The sequence below is a fragment of the Trachypithecus francoisi genome, unplaced genomic scaffold (genome assembly GCF_009764315.1).
Source record: "Trachypithecus francoisi isolate TF-2019V2 unplaced genomic scaffold, Tfra_2.0 Lachesis_group0, whole genome shotgun sequence".
Lineage (NCBI taxonomy): Eukaryota > Metazoa > Chordata > Mammalia > Primates > Cercopithecidae > Trachypithecus > Trachypithecus francoisi.
The window spans coordinates 142384240-142405678 of NW_022681453.1; the positions used below are offsets into that span (position 1 = coordinate 142384240).

General features: G+C 47.2%; 1 protein-coding gene across 7 annotated transcripts in view; it reads right to left on the bottom strand.

The window, feature by feature from the left end:
* The window catches only part of ZDHHC3 (zinc finger DHHC-type palmitoyltransferase 3), a 61681-nt gene that overhangs the window by 26261 nt on the left and 13981 nt on the right, over positions 1–21439 (bottom strand). For 5 of the 7 annotated variants that reach the window (XM_033212307.1, XM_033212305.1, XM_033212310.1 and 2 more), the window contains exons 2-3: positions 19182–19511; positions 4902–5026 (exon numbers count right to left, since the gene is read on the bottom strand). In XM_033212307.1, coding sequence (XP_033068198.1) covers positions 4902–5026; positions 19182–19487 — 431 coding nt within the window. In that variant the 5' untranslated portion in view covers positions 19488–19511. Of the gene's footprint in view, positions 1–4901; positions 5027–18638; positions 18737–19177; positions 19512–21439 lie in introns of those variants that run through there. The other 2 variants (XM_033212306.1, XM_033212304.1) reach the window with 2 other exon arrangements.

Genomic DNA, 21439 nt, shown 5'->3' on the forward strand with positions numbered 1-21439 from the left:
CTATGTCGTCACTGTAGAAGAAGGCAGATGCTTCCCTTCTCCCCTTCCTCCAGGTTTCCTACCATTTTTTCAGGCCCCAAACCTTGCTAGAAGCCACCAAGCTCACTGGTTCATAGGCACTCAGTTTCTCTAGGGCTTATGTGTTTCCTCTCCAGGGAGGTATGAGGGCCCTTACTTGGCACTCATCCCCAAAGGAGCTGGCTGAGGCTCTCTTGCTCATCCTGGGTGACGGTTCAACACGGAAACATAGCCACATCCCATGGGGATTCTGTGTCTCCCTAGACCAGCACTTACCAAACTGTATCATGGTGGAGAAGTGTGCCTGCCCTGCTTGGGTGGGAGGCTCCTAGACCCAGGGCCAGCTCTAATCCACCTCTATAAGCTCAGAGCCAAGCCCAGGGCCCCCTTTAGCAAGGGTCAGCTGAATGAAGTCTCTGACACCACAGACAGGAAAGAGCAGGCCTGGGAAATGAGTTCAACTACATCAGACTGGGATGCTCACGTAGGGAAAACAAAAAGAAAACAGCAAGAAGGTACTAAGTGAGCCATGGCATCACACACAGGTTTTCATTTTACCCCTCATTGGCTATGACTAAAATTATAAGCAAAAAAGACATCTACACCACATCCTGGCTCCAGCTCAGAAACGATTTTGGGAAAGACAGTGCAGTGGAGTGGAAAGAACAGGGGATTTGAAAGCAGGTCCTCACTTTGAGCTCTGGTCAAAGAAACTTAGGTTCTCCAATCAGCCTCAGCAGAATTACTCTGATCTCTCAGGGTCATTGTGAGCACCAAAAATGTATGCAAAATGCTGTAAAAACAATACTAGTGCTATATAAATTTTCTCAGTAATCATAACCATGAGAAAGACAAAACAACAAGAATCTGTCAGGGGCTCCAAGCAGCCCAGGACTCTCTCAGCCTCAGGGTGGGTGTCTGGGGTGTGGAGGTGGGGGGCTGGCAAAGTCAGAGGTCTGTCCCTCCTCATGCAGAAGAACCTAGCAGGGGTGTCAAATCTTTTGTCTTCCCTGGGCCACACATAAGACACTAACACTAACAATAGCTGATGAGCTAGAAAAAAGTCTGTGCATACGCCTCCTAATGTTTAAGAAAGTCTACAAATTTGTGGCCGGGCGCGGTGGCTCAAGCCTGTAATCCCAGCACTTTGGGAGGCCGAGACGGGCGGATCACGAGGTCGGGAGATCGAGACCATCCTGGCTCGAACACGGTGAAACCCCGTCTCTACTAAAAAATACAAAAAAATTAGCCGGGCGAGGTGGCGGGCACCTGTAGTCCCAGCTACTCGGGAGGCTGAGGCAGGAGAATGGCGTGAACCCGGGTGGCGGAGCCTGCAGTGAGCTGAGATCTGGCCACAGCACTCCAGCCTGGGCGGCAGAGCGAGACTCCATCTCAAAAAAAAAAAAAAAAAAAAAGAAAGTCTACAAATTTGTGTTGGGCCACATTCAAAGCCAGCCTGGGCTGCAAGTGGCACACAGACCATGGGTTGGACAAGCTTGAAAGCATAAGCCAAATGCCATGGCCATCCACATTAGCATAAATGGCTCCTCCCACAGAGTTTCCACATGCTTCCATGGTCCCTATGAACAGGAGATTTGACACCAGGATGAAAGAGCATGGGGTTTCAGAGTGCTTCCCCCAGGAGGGAAAGACCCACCCACATACCACAGGGCTGGAAGGAATACCTACAGGCGCAAGGTCTGGGTGTATCTGTGGTGTCCACCAGAGACAAGGGAATGGAGACAGTCTTAAATTCTAAAATGCTGGGGGCAAACATGTGTGCACACATGCTGCACCTTCGCCTGAGTGGGCAAGGTCGACATCAACTTTCTCTAACCAGGCAGGCAGCCTCTGGGCTCAAGGACTGTAAACAAACCCAGTCTGTCTGGTGTGCTGGGGATTCTGCTTATCCAACATTGTGGGTCCCAGATGGCCTGGGCCACCACGCACCATCACAAAGGAGCAGTTGTCAGCACGCATTTCTGAGGTAGGAACAGGCAACTCTACAGGCATCCTCACTTTAGTTCATCTGAATCAGCAGCTCTTGCTTTGCCCAAGCTGATTTGTTTACTAGCACACAAGAATACCTCCCTTGGATCATCCTGGGGAGAGGCAAGGAGGAGGCGGTGAGGAAAATGCCAGGTGGTGGTGGCAGCTGAGGGCTCAGGGAGAGGAGAGAAAAGAATCACTGTGGTCACCCAAAAGTTCTTTTCTATAATACAAAGTTAACACCTCCGCATTCTGGTCCAGCCTTTATAAACCCAGCACATCCCTAACTCCATACACATTCTTCTATTAGCAATAGCTTACATTTGTTGAGGTAGGTGACTCACACAGTTACTCATACTTAATCCCCACAACAAACTACAAAGAAACAACCCTTTTTACGGAGGAGAAAGCGAAGGCTCAGAAAGCTGTAGCGCCTGGCTAAAGGTCCACACTGTAGCAAGTGACACAGCTGAACTTCCAACACCAACCACTCCAACTTCAAGGCCAAGGAGTCTGCTCCACCACACTGGGCTATCCCGAGAAACCACATAAGCAAGCTGAGCTTTTCTCTTTTTAAAAAAAAATCTGAGTGATGGTTAGAAAACAGCTGGCTCCTGAGCCCAAGAGTGGCAAGAAAAGACCAAACTGAAGCCTCTATCTCAGGCACAGGAGGCAAGCCTTGAATTAGATCTCAGAAGCAAGCTGACCCACAGACAGAAACCCCGGAGGAGCTAGCAAGCACCACAGGCCCCTGCCCAGGCTCCTCAGCCCTTGCCCTCAAGCAGGTGAAAACCAGTTGAGGAGGTTTGCGGATCTCTCTCTTTCAGACAGAAAAACATATGTACAACTACGTAAAGTTACATGTGTCATCCCCAGACTGGAGTTCCTATGGAAAGAGCCCTGCCTGGACTTGCAGCCAGAACTGCCGGGACCCACACCTGTCTCTAGTGCTCACTGCTGTGTGACCTTGGAGCACTCACTTAACCCCTTTGAACCTTAATTTCTTTATCTAGGGAGGCCATCCCTGCAGCAATCCCAATTTCCAGGGGTGACTAGGAAGGTGAAAATAGATGACTGACACTGCAGCAGGGCAGGCTGAGGTGCCGCGGGCACAGCACACAGGCACTGGGGAGCTGACTTTGGAATCTGAATGCTGGAGACTGGCCACTCTCGTCTGAAAGACAGGCAGCAAGGCCAGGCAGAAATCGCTCTTCAAATCTCTCACACACCCAGATGTCTCCACAGGCTCAGCCTGACAAGGATGACATCCAACACCTAGAGTAGATTCATTCCTCTATAACCCCTCTCCACCCAAACACATACTCTCTGAAAAGGGGACCAAGTGATATTTTTGTATTTCTGTAATTTAGCATTTAAAGTTTCCTTGTATGCCAGTCGAGGTGGCTCACACCTGTAATCCCAACACTTTGGGAGGCTGAATTGGGAGGATCACTTGAGCCCAGGAGTTTGAGACCAGCCTGGGCAACAAAGTGAGACTGTGTCTCTACAAGAAATAAAAAAAATTAGCTGGGTGTGGTGGTGCATGCCTGTAGTCCCAGCTGCTCTGGAGGCTGAGGCGGGAGGATTGCTTGAGCTCAGGAGTCTGAGGCTGCAGTGAGCTATAAGCCTGCATGATAGAGTGAGACCCAGTCTCAAAATAAATAAATAAATAAAAATTTTTTGAGACAGGGTCTTACTTTCTCGCACAGGCTGGAGTGCAGTGGTGCAACCTTGGCTCACTGCAGCCTTGGGCTCCTGGACTCAAGGGATCTTCTGCTCTCAGCCTCCTGAGTAGCTGGGACTGCAGGCATGTGCCACCACACCCAGCTGCATGTGCCACCACACCCAGCTAATTTAAAATAAAAATTTTTTTTTTTTGAGATGGAGTTTCACTCTTGTTGCCCAGGCTGGAGTGCAGTGGCACAATCTCAGTTCACCGCAACCTCCGACTCCCAGGTTCAAGCGATTCTCCTGCCTCAGCCTCCTGAGTAGCTGGGATTATAGGCATGCGCCACCACCCCCAGCTAATTTTGTATTTTTAGTAGAGACGGGGTTTCTCCATGTTGGTCAGGCTGGTCTCGAACTCCTGACCTCAGGTGATCCGCCCGCCTCAGCCTCCTAAAGTGCTGAGATTACAGGTGTGAGTCACTGCACCTGGCCTAATTTTTAATTTTTTTTGTAGAGACAGAGTCTCGCTTTGTTGCTCAGGCTGGTCTTGAACTCCTAGGCTCCAGTGATCCTCTTGCCTTGGCCTCCCAAAGTGCTGGGATTACAGGTGCGAGTCACTGTGCCCAGTCAATAAAGTACAACTTCTGGCTAGATGTCTTCTCATCAGAAAAACTTAATAAAGAAACCTGAAAACAAAAAGAGAAAACTGACCACATATAAGATGGGGAAACGGCTTTCTTTTTCACTTGAATTCTGCAACTATCATAACCTTCAGAAGTTTTAAAAGAAAGCCTTCATTTAAGGACAACCCCTTCATTTTAAGTCCCAGACATTCACAGAATGCTTTTCTAAAGCTTTTTCTCATGGTACCCTTGTAATAAAGCTGTGAGGTAGGAAAAGCAGGAATCCCCTCCATTTTACGTACATTTTATGTATATAAAAACAAAGGCCCTGCCCAGGTCCTATGTCAGGTGTGGCAGAGCCAAGTCCCGGGACAGGTGTCCTGAGCTCAAACCAAATGCTCTTTGCAATCTAGAGGGCTCACAGGGACCAGGAAGGAGACTCACAATGATCACTCTCTGCCCAGAGCAGGGGACATTTGGAATCCTGATGCTGACTTGGCCCCTGTTGGGGAAGTGTGTGCTACTCCAGGAGGCACACATTGGCGGGGACGGAGGGAGGCAGGACAGCGGGAGAAGAGAGGAGGTGAGCCCCAGTGAGTGTACCTGCAGTGGTGGGCTCGGTCGGGCTTGATGCTGCAGCATTTGGGACACTTGTACACCACCTGCCCAGGCTTCAACTGTAAACTCTCGATGAATTCTTTAGTGGCATTTCCTTTGGGCACTGCCCCCTGTAGGAAAGATGAAAGGTATCAGGGTTGGGCTGGGGGTTCTATCAGCTCTAACATTCTACAGTGGGGATAATTATTTGAAAGCAGCAACCACACACACACACGGACAGGACACTTTGATACCAACAACATGTGGACTCTGTGTTCAGAATTATGCCAACATTAAGGAATATTTATTGACCAAAAATTTTTCTGAGGAAATGATTCTTTGATTTCTTTTCTTCCTTTCTTTTTCTTTTTCTTTTTTTTTTTTTTTGAGACAGAGTCTTGCTCTGTCACCCAGGCTGGAGTGCAGTGTCACTCGGTTCACTGCAACCTCCGCCTCCCAGGTTCAAGCGATTCTCCTGCCTCAGCCTCTCGAGTAGCTGGGATTACAGGCGCAGCCACCACACCCAGCTAATTCTTTGTATTTTTAGTAGAGATGGGGTTTCACCACGTTGGCCAGGATGGTCTCAATCTCCTGACCCTGTGATCTGCCTGCCTCGGCCTCCCAAAGTGCTGGGATTATAGGCACAAGCCACCGCACCTGGCCAACTCTTTGACTAATTTTCTACACTAAACAGTGACATTGTTCCTGATTACTTTACATTTTCATTTTACTGAAATTATTTTCATTGAATCCATTCTCTCCTATATAACAGTGAGGATTTGGCTCACTGACTATTTTTTGGTCTATATTAAATTTCCTGATAACAGCTTCTCCCTTTCTAAGTTTCACTGGTGGGCATCATGTCTAACAGTTTTCCCAGATCAAAACTTGCAGCTCCACATGTTAATGGGTTGTTTGCTGGGATTAAGTTTTATTTTATTTTTACCAGTGGTATTGTTATGAATAATTGGTAATCTATATTTGGTTCTTAGTGAATTCACAAGCAACTGGGAGCCGCTGCCCTCAGGTATTTGACTTGCTGTCTGGCCAGAGCTGCTCTCTGATTTGCTCTTCCATCTATGGAGTATGCTTGTGAATACTTAGTGCTCTTTAGAGCCAATGGCAGAGCCAAAATGCCATAAGATTCTGCTCTGGCTGTGCACCCATCCAAACAGAAGGAAAGCAGGCAGTGCACAGGCCTAAGTAGGGTCTTAATAACCAACCTTCACCAAGAGCCTGCTTGGTGCTGAGCCCTGTGCTCTCACGCTCACTGTTATGGACTCAGGAATCAAATGAGGTCCCTGCTTCCGAGGCTTATAGTGTTTTGGAGGCTGACAAATGATTCTAGTAAAAGGGATTACATGCTGTGGAAGATATTTGTGTTGAGGGAGCACAGAGGAGCCAGCAGCCAATTAACCAGGGGAATCAGAGGAGTTTTAAGTAGTGATGTTCAAGTGTTGTCTCAAGGAATGTACAGAGGCTTGCTATTTGCTAGGTAGACCTGTGGGAGAAAAGGGATTCCAGCAGAGAAGGGCATGAGTAAAGGCAAAGAGGTGAGGGTGAGCATGGCATATCTGGGAGACAGGGAGAATATCAGTGTGCCGAGCCATGTGTATGCAGCGTCAGCAGGGAGGCTGGACTGATGGGCCAGGGCCAGCCCATGTGGCGCGCTGAATGCCAGGTTGGGATGGGATTTTTCTTTATAGGTAGCCTAGAGCCATCAGGTAACACTGGTGCTTCAGGAAGAGACCTCAGTTGCCTGTGTTATGTGGATCAGATAAAAAGAGGGAGAGATAAAAATTCCAGACACCACATAGGAGGTTACTGTTGATGGTCCAGTAAGAAAAAACTGAATTACGAGGATGGAGGGGGAGAAGTGGAGAGGAAATTCTGAGATCTGAATCTACAAATGATGGTAGGGAACCAACTTGTTATTGGGTGGTGGAGAGGGTAAAGAAAAGGGAGGAGATGAGCCCCAGTAAGGTTTCCATTTTTAGCAGCTGGTAAGTGGTGGCATGCTAAAGCCATTAAGAGAGCTAACGCCATTAAGAAGGAAGTTCTGAGAAGAGCTGACCAGTTCAGTTAGGGTATGCTGAGTCTGAAGTGCCTGAGGGACACCCAGGAAGGTGGCTGGGAATATCGGTCCAAGAAGTAAGAGAGAAGATCAGCCAGTGGCATAGCACAAGGGGTTAGAGCTGGCTTGGAAGTCCCCTGGCTTTGCTTTAAATCTGAGCTCTACATTTGTGAGTGGTGTGCCCACTGACAGGTGGGCCTGTCTATGCCTTAGTTTCCTAATCAGTGAGGCAGGACTCATCTAATTCCCAGCAGTACTGAGAAGGTTAAACTAGACATGGACAACTTGCAGAAAGGGCTCAGATGATACTGCCACAGATAAAGTGCTTAGTATATGGTGGTCTGTTTTCTGGGTCTGGTGTCGGCACCAATGCTGCAGCTTTAAAAAAATACAGATGCCTAGACTCTAATGCAGCACTACGATAAAAGTAAATGACCAGGGGGTATGGCCCAGACATCTGCAATTTTTACACTCCCCAGCAGAGTCTTCTACTCTATGGCCAGGGTTGAGAGCTACTGTGCTAGACTAGCAACTCCACGCTTGGGTCTACCTTGATCAGCACCAGATGCCGTGGGCTGGTACACAGTATGAACACAAAGTGAAAGGTAAAAGATCCAGCAGCCAGCAAAGGGGTGAAAGAATTAGTGACAGCAGGGAGCCAAGGATGTGCCATCCTGGGAACTCTGCCTGCTTGGCCGAGCTCCCGAACAAGAACCACACCTGACACAAGGTCAAGCCACAGCTATGGCACTGGCCTGGGCCCTCACTCTTCCTGCCATGGCCCCTGTGCCAGGTCTACTTCAGAGGAAGCTCCACTCCTCAGCGGGCACCCATGAGACACCACAATCAGGGAAGTCAGTGCAACAGCAGAAGAACAGAAACTAAGACGGTCCCCACATCCTGCATGGGCCCAGAGTGAGAGTATGGTTTATCAGGGTGGGCAAACTGGAGTTTCAGATAGAGCACCCCTGGTTTCCCCAGAGTGGGACTGATGGATTATAACAGGCCAAGTGAGGGGTTCCCAGGGCAGAAGTGATCAAGACTGGGTGTCAGAACCTCTCCTATAAAAGAATTCTGGGAAGGGAAGAGCCACTGAAGAAATGGAAAAATCTTTAAGTGCTGGAAATGGAAGGGAGCTGTGGTTCTGTCTTTTACTAAGAAAATGACTCACAGTGGATTAAGATTCCAGCTAAGAAAACTGCAGGGATAAATCAACCAACAACTCTCTCCTGAAGGTCTACACCACGCCGAACACTGTGGGAAGTACAAAGAAGTGATGGGAGCCCAGGCCTCAAGCAGCTGGTGGGTAGACAGGTGCAGACACAGTGAGGCTGCTGAGGCTGAGCACCTAGTGAAAGGCATGGCCACCAATGCATCAGGAGCTAAGGGGAGGCAGGACTGAGAGTGGGGATCCTAGGAAGGCCAGGAGGATCCTGGTGGATACTAAGCAGGAGACAGGTACCTGTGAGGAAAATCAGTTCAAGCACAGACCCAGAGGTGGGCCTACAGATCTCCTGTCATCTCTGCTCTTCACGTGGCTCTTCCCTGGGTCCCAGCCCTTCCCCTGCTAGGCCTCTGCTTCTCCTGCCTCATGAGGACCTATTCACTCCTGAGATGGGCAGCACTTGGCTGACCTGTCATTCAGAGCAATGACACGCTTCCCCACTGAGGATGAGGAGCCAAAGGCTCACAAGGAGCAGGAGACAAGGAGGTGATGAAAGTCCAAAGGACCACTTGTCCACATGCAAGCGCACCTCAGTGCTGTAGGCTCAGACTGAGAGTGGGGTGGAGATGAGGTCCTTTATTTTCTTTCAACTCTCTAAAGTGTTTCATTACTTTAAGTTTAAAAAAGTAGAAAAAAAATCTGGTCTGCAAAATGTAGTCAGATGTCAGAAAAGCCTATGACAAAGTTTAAAAGCAAACACATTTTGGTGGGCAAGGACCACACGGTATAGTTTTGGACATTAAATATGCCATAAAAATACAAAACTATTGACACAGGAAACATTTATAACAGATTATATATATACACACATACATATGAATGAGAAAAAAGAAAAAAAATGTGTGGTGGTACATGTTTGTAATCCTAGCTACTTGGGAGGCCAAGGTGGGAGGATAACTTGAGGCCAAGAGTTTGAGAACAGCCTAGGCAACATAGTGAGACCCTATGTAGAAGGATCACAGCGTACTTTTAATTTTCTTGACTATATTTATTAAATGTTCTATTAGAAACATGTGGCTTTTGCAAAAAGGAAACAATCCATTAAAAACAAGCAAAAAAACAAAAAACAAAACAAAAAAAAAACAACAACCTTAAGGAGGAGCCATCCAAAGTAGGAATATGATCAACTTTCCTGAGGCTTGTAACCAAAATGTCATTATTGACTCACCTTGAAACATCCAACGGGCCACCAGTGAGGCACTGGTGAGGCGCCAGGCTCTGGAAGGTTTCATGAAGGTGAGGCAGAGCCCGGACCACATGGCATGAGTGGATTTCCAAGAGGGCCTGGGAAGGGCACTGGTCCAGGCAGAGGACAGGGTCTCAAGCCCAAAAGGCCTTATTTTTCATTCTCTCTCTTTTCTTTTTCTTTTTTTTTTTTTTTAAACAGGGTCTTGCTCTGTTGCCCAGGCTGGAGTGCAGTGGCATGATCTCGGCTCACTGCATCTCTGACCTTCCAGGCTCAGGTGATCCTCCCACCTCAGCCTCCCAAGTAGCTGGAAATACTGGCATGAGCTACTATGTCCAGCTAATTAAAAAAATTTTTTTTAGAGACAGGGTCTCACTATGTTGCCCAGGCTAGTCTTGAACTCCTGGACTCAAGCGATGCTCCTGCCTTGGCCTTCTGAAGTGTTGGGATTACAGGGGTGTGAGCCATTGCCCCCAGCTGTGTTCTCTTTCATGTAAAATGTAACTGAGTTTGGGCAACTGTGTGACTTTTTGTGGATACTAAAACCAGAAAACCACAACTAGAAGTTATTATTGTCATGTGTATAAGAGAAAAGGTGCAAAGGGACATGCTTTCCCCCAAGGAGATGAAGCAAGGAGGCTTGAGTTTTCCTAAATTATGGCCCAGGTGGTTTTTTTGTTTAGTCCCACTTTTTAAGAAGGTCCCAGCCACTGGAATGTACTGTAAGCCCCAGGGGACCCTGTATAAAAGACTGCAAGAGGAAACCTCTAACCCATAAAAGGCAATCAGAGCTCTCGTTTGGTATTCTCATTATAGCCTGTAATTCCAGACCATGAGTACAGACATCATTCAGCAGCTCAGCCTTTCCAAACATGTGCCCCACAATGTGACTCTATTTGCATAAATCTCACAAAAGGCCTATCTCCATCCAGGAGGGCCCCACCCATCCAATCACCTGAGCCCATCTCTCAGAGCCAGAGAGCAGCTGGGCCGGCCCCGAGACTGAGGAGTCTGATGCATACACTTTCCAGTCTGCCTCAGGCAACTTTTTGTTTCATTCTTTTTTAAAATGCGTATCAAGCTCTTTTGGGCTCATCTCCACAAATTTCAGAACTAATAACAATTAGTTCATTGTAAGGAACTTTGTTCTTTACAATCCTGGACAGAAGGCAGGGGGTTGGAAGGCCTGAGATATTTTTGTCACTGCTGTCATGCTTGCATTACTGAGAAATGCTTATCCCCCACCCCACATTCTTACACACTCCACAGGGATGTCTTGAAGTTTCCACGTTGCTGCAAGCCTAGCAGGTCAAAATGCACTGACTTTATCTCCCTCATTTCCAAAGTAATATTTGTTCATAGTTTTAAGAAAGAAAATACAGATGAAAAAAATGGAAAAGGAAAACTTCACTCTGATTTGATCACCCAAGACAAGCACTACCAACATTCTGAAACATATTCTTAAAGTCTTTTCTCTTCATACTAAGGTAAAAACACTTTTACAAATCTATAGGCCCATAAAAAGCAGATCATATAGCTTCCAAAATATATATTTGGCCCCACAGTGGAACCAATTTAAATCTGGTTTAAAATAAGTGTGTAGAAGCTGTTAAAGCTTTTCTGTTCTAGTCATGGCAGAACTCCTTCCACATTCTCTGCACAGACCTCTGAGTTTTCAGTGCAGAAGGAACATAATGGTACTTGTATGTGCACCTGTGTGTATTTAGGGGTGGGGTAGGGTGTGATGTGCCTCCATCAGCCATTCCCCTTAGTAGGTAGCCCAAACTTCTAGTACCTTCCTTGACCCCTGCCCACTTCCTTTTCTATTTTGGAGAAAATTGAGGCTGCTAGGGTTAAATCCTTCTCATATTCATCATCTCACTGCCTCACTGTCCCTGGATTCATGGGTACCCACTGTCTTGGAAGATGAGGCTCAAGTCAATCCTGGCCCTCAGGGACCCCATATCATTACCTCCAAGCTTTCTCCTTGTGTTCTTAGCAGGCTCTGAGCTCTCCCTGCCCCTTCATAGCTAAGCTGCTTGAAGCCTTGTGCATGTGATGTCTCTGCTGACCTCTCCCTTACTCTTCAGTGTACCTGTCCCCTCCATACCAGGGAACTGTTCCCACCAGGTCACTGAGCAACTCACTGTGGCCAAATCCAAAAGTCAATTCTTAGCCCTTGTCTTCCTTGGGTTCTCCTCACTGTCCTCCTCCCTGTCTGTGGGGCTGTGCCTCTCCCCTCGTCTTGGAATCCTGCCCATCCAGGCTACTGGTGTTCCTCAGGGTTCAGGGTTTCAACCCAAGACTCCTTCCTTCCCTGCTCGTTCTGCACTCTCTCTTTTTTTTTTTTTTTTTGAGACGGAGTCTCGCTCTGTCACCCAGGCTGGAGCTCCGCCTCCCGGGTTCACGCCATTCTCCTGCCTCAGCCTCCCGAGTAGCTGGGACTACAGGCGCCGCCACCTCGCCCGGCTAGTTTTTTTTTTGTATTTTTAGTAGAGACGGGGTTTCACCGTGTTAGCCAGGATGGTCTCGATCTCCTGACCTCGTGATCCACCCGTCTCGGCCTCCCAAAGTGCTGGGATCACAGGCTTGAGCCACCGCGCCCGGCCCATTCTGCACTCTCTCCTGAACAATCTTTAAAACTCTATTTCCATCATCACTCAGTGATGATGCTCCAATCAAAAGTTCCAACTCAGACCTCTTGAATCTGTGGATCTCTCTATTTGGCTGTCCCAAAGGCACTATGTACAGCTAAAATGGAACCTGCTGCTTCCTTCCCAAACTGTTCCCTCAAGTCTCCCTTTCCTGGCCCATGGCATATCCATGTACCTTGTCACCTGGGGTAGAAATCCAGTAGTCACCACCAGTTCCTCTAATCCTCTTCCCCACATCCCATTCACTCCACCAGGTTAATTCTGCCTCAGACTGTGCCTTGAATCCCATGCTCTCCCCTCCATGCCACCGTCATGCCTTAGTTCAGCCCATCATCACCTGCCCCAGACTATTAGAGCATCTCCCAGGTCTTCCTGACTCTAGTCTCTCCCTCAAATCCTGCAGCCCACTTCTATCCTTTCTCCCCACTAATTTCCAGAGTAAACTTTCTTAAATGGAAATGTGATCACATTATTCCCCTGGCCTAAAACCTTCACTGGCTCCCTAGGTACCATGGACCAGAGTGCGAGCTCCTGGGCAGGGCTCATGAGGCCACCATATCTCAGCCCTGGACTACCAATCCAGTGCCACCTGTCTCCGTAGACCATCCCTCCCTGTGGTCTATTTGGAGTTTCCCAAAGGCAACATTCTCTCTAAGTTTTCCTTTCTACCCTCAGGGGCTCCATTTTAGCCCCAACCCAACCATCACCTGCTCCAACTTGCCAGGCACCTCCTTGCTTCTAGCACCCAAATTAAAATGCACCCAGGGATCGCCTTCTTTGCTACTTCCTCATGGCCCCAAGCCACACCCAAGGCAGAACCCATTACTTAGCCTTTGTGCTACCACAGCTTGTATGTATAGTATGGCACACATCATTTAATTACACACCCTCTCTCCGACATGACAGGACACTCCTGGAGGACAAGACGTCTGTCAACTTGTAGCTCAGCAAACTGCTTAGGGCCTGGCACGAAGAATGTATTCAATAAACTCAAGCTGAATGATGATACATTTATCGAGCACTTATAGGCCAGGCATAGTTACAAATGCTTTGTGACAAAACTGTATTTTGTTAGTTACTTCTGACAATAAACCTTTGAGGTAGAGACTATGGTATTCCCCATTTTATACATGAGGTAACTAAGGCAGGGAAGTCAAGCATCTTCCCAAGGTAACATAGCTAGTAAGTGGGAGAAGTAGGGTTCTGACCCAGGCAATCCAAGTCTAGAACCTATGTCACTATCAGAAGACAAACATATCATTACCAGGTATATCTGTTAAGTGACTTGGAAAAGACTTTTTTTTAATTGCCTGATGTCACAATATCACTCTACCACCAACAACTACCTCAGCACACTAGTATTAAGATTGAAACAGGCCTAGGATACTAAGGCTGTTTCAATAAGTATCTAGGATAATATGATAATATAAAAAGAAACAATGGAAAGTAGTGGAGACAGGTTCTAAAGAAATGCCAATAATTTCAAGGACTCAACATTCCATCCATTTCAAGCTACAAGAATGAAAACCTGCTTAAATTGTTTCAGGGCCATGGGATCAAAGCCTGTGCACACCCACCAGTCTGGGTAAAAACTCCCTCTAACAGCTCTCCCAGGAGCATGGTAACCAACCCAGGCCCGCATCACTGGCCATGTGTCTCCTCCACAGAAAAGTAAAAGGTAGCTAGTTGGTCCCCAAATGGGCTGCCTTCCTCTCTCTGGAGCCAGAAAGCTTTTCCTGTTGGGATTTATAAGTTGCTCAGGGACAGGGGTGAGAAGTTGCCTGGCATGAGGGAGAATGCAGCACGATACTCCAATGGACCCTCAGGCAAGTCCCCTAACCTGATGCAGTGAATGTGCCAATACCTCTGGGCAAGATGGGCAAGGCCCTTCTCTGGCTGCACCGAGCACCTGGCCTGCTATTCCTCCTCTATGTTCCCACATACATCACGCTGCCATGCTACCCTTCCAGGAAATACTTGCCACCTGGGCTCTGAATACAGCACATGCTCTGTAAGGCTGCCAAAAAAGACTCCAGAAGGGAATACCAATTGCACGTTTGAAGTGAGCCCCAATATTTCCACTCAATGACTTTTGGCAGCTGAAATGAAAATCAGTGGCCAGTAGTGGTCTGAGATAGTCATGGAGGTCTGTTTATAGCAAGGTGTTCACAGAGTAGGATTCAAGAGGGGTTGGGGTAGGGGAGCAGGCAGACAGACGAATTTTCTTTTCCTTAATAATGTGGTTAAACTGACTATAAATCCAGTCATGTACATCATGATGTTTCAGTCAACAACAAGTCCCTCAAGATTATAATACCATGTTTTTACTGTACCATTTCTATGTTTAGATACACAAATATTATTGTGTTACAGTTGCCCACAGTCAGTATTCAGTACAGTAACACGTTGCATGGGTTTGTAGCCTAGGAACAAGAGGCTATTCGATACAGCGTAGGTGTGCAGCAGGCTGTACCATCTAGGTTTGTGTAAGTACAGTCTATGATATTTGCACAATGGTCAAATTGCCTAACAATGCATTTCTCAGAACTTATCCCCATCATTAAGTGACGCATGACTGTATATTCCTCCTTTTCTCAAATCTCAGATTTGAAATAATTTATGAAGTTAATAAACGATAAGATCCAAAAAAGGAGGGGCAAAAATATGCTGATCATAAGGGTTTATACAGTCACTGTGATTGTGTAACACTTGGCTTTGAGCTTCCTGGCAGCCGGGACAAAAAGAAACAATCTCCATCTGTCAGGTTTAAGCATCTTCTGGGAGACAGACATTGCCTCAGAGATAAGGAAGCCCCTTAGGATTCCTAAGGGAGCTCACAGAATGAGGAATTTGGAAAAGAAAAGGTGGTAAAACTGAGAAATGAGGAAAAGAGAGAGAGGGGTACTAAGATAAGGGTTTCTGAGTCCAGTTTGTCTTCAAGAGGCTGCCTCCACAGGGCACGTGGAGCCATTCTAGACTTCTAAACGTCTGAAGTGTTTCCGGAACACAGAAAGCTCCTATGATGACATTACGCAACCTCAGAGTGGGCAAGGAGAAGTTGTCAGGAGACCAAACGTCAGCCTGACTTGTGCTCCTGCCCACACCCATGCCGCCTCCAGGCCAGTCTGCCCGCCTGGAGAAGTGAGGCGCCTGCCGTGCTCCTCTATTTGTCCTCTTCCCTCTGTTTAAAGACCTGTCCCTTTTGCCCTATTTCTCAAATGGCTACCTCACTTCCAAGGGGGCTGTTTACACATTTGTGAGTCATTTCCCACTTCCCTTTTCTTTTCAAGCTCTATGTGGACCTATCTACTGCTACATTGGAGTAAATCACTGATAAATGGTCCAGAAGGCTGTGGTGGTTGCAATTGTTCAGATGTTACACTTGGAATAATTATTTCAAAGCTGAAAGCAGTAAAGTTACTGCTTGAGGGAGAACATACGGTGTTTTTTAAATATATATATATAAAATTATATATATATTATATATATATTTTAAACTAGTAATGATAACAAACCAAAGTGATACACAATGTATACATTGCTTATAACCTTTGGATATAAACTGTTCTGAAAAAGTATGTGCAACATGAATTCTTGAGATATAAAACATTATAATCCCATTAGGGAACTCCTTAGAACTCTGCAGTGACCACTTTCTAAAAAAAGACTCCTTTGCAATATTAATAAGGAACGCCTAACTTATCTGCTTATGACCTGGGCTTCCAACTCTGCTCCTTGGAATCCCAGGGTATCCCAACAGCGCCTTAGGAGCTCCCACTTCTGCAGCCCCACTTCTCTGTTTTGCATACTGAGTTTTAGATGAGATATGAGCACATGAGATATCATGTGCTGGGGATGGCGAGAGGCAGATGGTAGCATGAAGACCCTAAAACAAGGCACATCTGTAGAACATGCTTTCAGTTGCTTCCCTTACTAATGGTAGATATTTGACAAATTCTTCATTTTGGGGGCCAGTTTTCTTTGGGGCTACCAGCAAAATACACCTCTGGGAAGTTAACTGTTGTTTAGGATACAGTCTGTGCCTCTCACTGCTTTGGGATTGGAAGCTGGCAACACACCACAGTGAGAATCATGCTCTCCTGCATCCACTGCAAGGGCCAGCTGGCCAAGGTCCCTGGAGAGGCTGCACACTTCAATGCGGTGGGTAAAGAACCCATGTATGTGAGGGCAGCAGGAATGCCAGGGCAGAAGCCTCCCCTCTCACTGCCTAACATCCAGTTCCCTGTTTTCACATGCCTTCCAGAAACCAATGACCTCCACACACACTCTCTCCAACCCTGATTCTCCATCAGCTCCAGACCATCTATTGCCCATCTAGCATCTACACTTGCACATAACATAGTGGCAGTCTGACTAGAACATAAGTCTTGATTTCTCCTCCAAAATCAATAACGGGCACCAGTGCTCCCCAAGATGCTCTAGCTAAGACTATGGAAGTTACACCCTCCAATCTCTCTCCATTCTGTCAGTTCTGAACCGCATTCTCAGGCCTGGCCTGAGAGGGAAATGTGAGGGAAAGGTGGTAGCTCTAAAGCATTTGAATACCCAGGGCCCTGCCCTCAGACCAATTATAGTAGTCATGGGGGTGGGGCCCAGCCATCAGTACGTTTAAACAGCTCTCCAAGAGATGGTACAGGCAGGCTTGAAAACTAGTAGCTTAAAACACTCCAAATCCAACAGCTTCTCTCTGGTTTCACTGCTCTTACTTTGGTCCGAGCCACCACCATGTCTTGCCCGGACCACTGCAATACCTCTAGTCCCCCTGCTTCTACTTGTAACACCTTGAACCTCCATTGCAAGCACAATGCAAATCAGATCACACCCTGTCTCTCTGAAGGCTGCTGACTGCACTTAGAATAAAATCCAAAGTTCTCATGAGGCCTACCAGGCCCTGTACAATCTGGCCTCTGAGGCCCTCTTCACCCTTCTAATCACTCTTACCCCCAGCTACCATGTTTTGATCACCCTAGTCCTAGTCCTATTTCTCAGATGTGCTGAGCATGTTTCTGTCTCTGGGCCTTTGAATCTACTCTTTTCTCTACCCTTGGATCTTCGTTTGCCTGGCCTGTAGCCCTGTGTCATTCAGGTTAGCTCAAAAGGCACCACCTCAGAGATGGTGCCTTAGACCACCTTGATCTAAAGGAGTCCCCCTTTGCCCCAGAGAGTCAACAGCACATCATCCTGGTCACTTTGCCTTATTGTCTTTAAAGCACTTATCACTTTCCAAAATACCCTGTTCAATCATGTCCTTACTACCTGATCCCATCACTACAAAATGAGCTTCATAAGGGCAGGAATTTGCATCTGTCTTGCTCATAACTGTAGCCATTGCTCAGAAAGCAATCTCTCACAGAACGGGCACTCAGGAAACATGGCCATTCATTTTATTCCCACACCACTGCCACTCCTCCTCACTACTGCCAGAGTGAGACTTGTAAAATGACAGTTTTGTTTAAAATGTGCTGAAAATCCTTAGGGGCCCTAAACAGCCCCTCATCATCTAACTCCTATCCTCCTCCTTAGGCACCTCACTCATGTCACCAACCTAAATTCATTCTCTTCCTAAGTTCCCACCACTCCTGGTGCCTTAGAGGAGCCACGTTCATGCATTCCTATGTCTCTGCAAGCAGCTCCCTCTGCCTGCCTTCCTGTCCTCAATGTCCACTGCTTGGACAAGAGCTGGTTTGGCATTGCTTCCTCCAAGCAGTCACCTCTATAGATTGATTAATCTCCCCACCCTTGTTCTCCCACAGCAATCCATGTTTCTTTCTGCCACAACCTTCATCACACAGGTTTATCGTCACCTGTCTTTTCTAGACAGAGGGCATCTTGAGGGTTAGAACAGTATCTGGGGCTTGGTAGACAGTAAACTATGAACTGAGAGAAGCAATGTCTTTTACTTCTGCATCCCCAATAGCAATGGTATCATAAACATTTCTGAATAAATCCTTAACTTATTTTCAGCATGACCATATAGATGCTGCTGGGAAAACTCTTTCATATCCTTGTGTTTGGGGACACTTAGGATTATACCCATATACATGGTTTCCCTCAGGTGATGGCTGTCCTGCATGCAGTACCAAATACTAGGCCAACAGGCCTCTGCCTGCCGGTGTGTTTGGTCTCCCTGAGGCATGCGCATGAACAGAGATGCTGTCTGGACTAGTGGCTGACATGTAATTGAGTTGGGAAAGCTGCTTTCCTTTGGGATGGATGAATAATAATAATCCACCACCTGAACCGGCAGGAAATGGAGCCCTTTGAGACAAGAACTAGCTCAGGCCCATCATTATCATCACTACCGCACTGTCCCTGGGGCTCACAGAAACAAAATCTGTATGGTCAATGTCTAGTAGCAGTGCTTTCCCTCTCTTAATTTAAACACACACGTCCCACGTACTGAAACAAGCCACAGAAGGTCTTTATCAAATAATGTATTCTCTTGCTTTGCCCGTACAAGAAAAGGAACAGAACAGAGGGTTTAATACCAGGGTGCACAAACATTCAATAGCCACGTGCGCAGCTTGGTATATTCAGCTAAGTCATTGAGCAGAACACTACTGCTTTACCCACAGATATTCACCAAGAGGCACTTGCTGCGGCCTGAAACAGGCTTGTCCAGCTTTTCAGGAAAAGACGCACCTCGCCCAAGCAAAGTGAAGGCCATTTCCGTGCAGGTTCCTGGAATTGGATGTGGCTTTAATTTGAAGTCCACCTAGCTCCAGCACTGTCTTCACTGGGAAGCCCCATCCTGACCCAACCCTCCAGCATGCTTTCTGCTCTGATCATCTGGTCCCAGTCTTTAAGGTTATCTGTGTCTTTTAAACCAGAGGCCAGGTTTCCCCTAGACCAAACCCCTCCCACAGCAGGCCCAATGAATGTATATATCCATGTACTTATAGTATCATTTAACCAAGACAGATGGGCTGTGGTACAGGTGTTGACCCCTCTTCCCTAGTCAGAATTCCACAGAACTCTGAACAAGGCAGAGGTCTACTTCCTCATCCTTCCCTGGAGCTCCTATTCTCCAAATTCCCAAGGTCCAGGGGGAGCATGCAGGTTATGGCCATGCCAGGGCCAGAGGAGGAGAGTGTGGGCTGGTCAAAACAAGCCCAGACATACTCACGGGGTCCGTCAGCATGGCCCGGCAGTGGGAGGCCAGGGCCAAGAAGGCCAGCAGGTTGAACACAATTCCGTTGATGATGCTATACACGTAGTCTCGAGATGGAATCAGCATGACAAAGAGGACCACAAACTCTGCATAGAGGACCAGAAACCACGTAACGATGGCACAGGCGATGCCACAGCCGTCACGGATAAACCACATGGTTCCCACAGGACCAGGGTAAGGGGGTGGGACACACTTCTCCGGCTGGAGGTATTCTGGTTTCCGCTCAATGTCTCGGAAGTGGTGGGTGGGGATAAGCATCATAAGCTATTCTGTCCATACTGGCATCTGAAAGAGAGAGGAAAGAATCCAGAAACTTGGTGGTGTCTTGTCATTAAGGAGGTCTGACAAAATTACTCCCAAAGTGAGCTGTGATTACCTATCTGCAAACCCCTATGTGCAAAGCCACCTAATCACCTTGTTCATTTAAAACATGAGTCCTCTTCCCTGCTTCTGAGAGTCAATTCAGCCTTCTTGAAACAGGACCCTCACATGACAGATAATAAAAAGGAAGCCTCTAAAGGGTAAATGCCTTGCCCAAGGTCAGCCAGAGCAGAAGCAGCAGACACAGCCAATTTATGTTTTTTTTTTTTTTTTTTTTTTTGAGACTAGGTGGGGTCTCACTCTGTCACTCAGGCTGGAGTGCAGTGGCCCATCTTAGGTCAATTCTGCCTCGACCTCCCGCCTCAATCTCCCAAGTACCTGGAACTACAGGAATGCACCACCAAACCTGGCTAATTTTTAGTTTTTGTTTGTAGAGATGGGGTTTCGCCATGTTGCCCAGGCTGATCTCAAACTCCTGAGCTCAAGTTATCCGCCCACCTCGGCCTCCCAAAGTGCTGGGATTACAGGCATGAGCCATGGCACCTGGCCCAGCCTGGCAATTTAGAGGTAGCACTAGAACCTAGGTCTCCTTGGTTATTAGAGATCTACTGGGTGGACAGTGCCTCAGTAGATATGTTCAAATTTTGACTTAAAAGGAGAGCCAGACAGAAGGGGAGTGAGCTCAAAGATGTTTTCCTACCACCTGGCTGTGGGGTGCTTCATGTGCCTTTGTTTCCTCACCTGTGAAAACACCTACATTCCAGCCCTGGCCACCTCCTCCCAAGATTGCTGGTATGAGGGTTGAGGGAACTGGTGGAAGAGCTTGTGATGAACGATATAGATCACAACACTCTGTACACCTCACAGGCTATGCACATGTATTTTCTCTAGGAAACACATCCATTCCTTCAGAAACAAGTGCTGAGCAAAGCACCCTTTCTCTCTAGAAGCTGCAATTCAAGTCTCTGGAGACAGCAATGAAATAACTAAGAATCAATGACTAATGTCTATCCACAGCATGTGCTGCAAGACACAGAAAGCATAGATTTCCCTTCTCTTCTTCTTTATCTTACCCTCTCTGGCCTGTTTCACCACCAACCAGGTTTCTCAGTTAGAAACTGCGATGGCTCAAGCGCCCCACCAGATGTAGGTGCCATGGAAAAGCCACCCACAGCACAGGCTACAACACAGGCAGGGAATATCTCTGTCTTGAGAACTCAAGTAACTACACAGCAGAAGAAATCATTCAAAAGCAGCACTGGCCATGTATGCTTCCTAAGACTATGGCTCTGAAGGGCAAAGGCAGGCTTTCAGTATTGTTATGAATAGTAAGGACATGTCCAAAAAGTTAGGAGGGCAGACCAGTAACTACTATTCAAAATGACAGACATTCTAGAGTCGCAAGTTGCACAGACTAATAATGAAGAATAAGGACAGGGCCACTCCTCCCAAGGTGGCAGAGAATTAATGGCTGAAAGGCAGTTAAATATGCTATTACATATTTGCCCAAAGGAACATTGACTCAACAAATACAGTTACTATCACAGTGACAAGAAGTCATGACACATAGAGATAGAATAACCATCTTGGTCGGGCGCGGTGGCTCACGCCTGTAATCCCAGCACTTTGGGAGGCCGAGGCGGGTGGATCATTAGGTCAGGAGATCGAGACCATCCTGGCTAACACGGTGAAACCCTGTCTCTACTAAAAATACAAAAAATTAGCCGGGCGTGGTGGCGGGCGCCTGTAGTCCTAGCTACTTGGGAGGCTGAGGCAGGAGAATGGAGTGAACCCGGGAGGCGGAGCTTGCAGTGAGCTGAGATCACGCCACTGTACTCCAGCCTGGGTGACAGTGCGGGACCCTGTCTTAAAAAAAAAAATAAATAAATAAC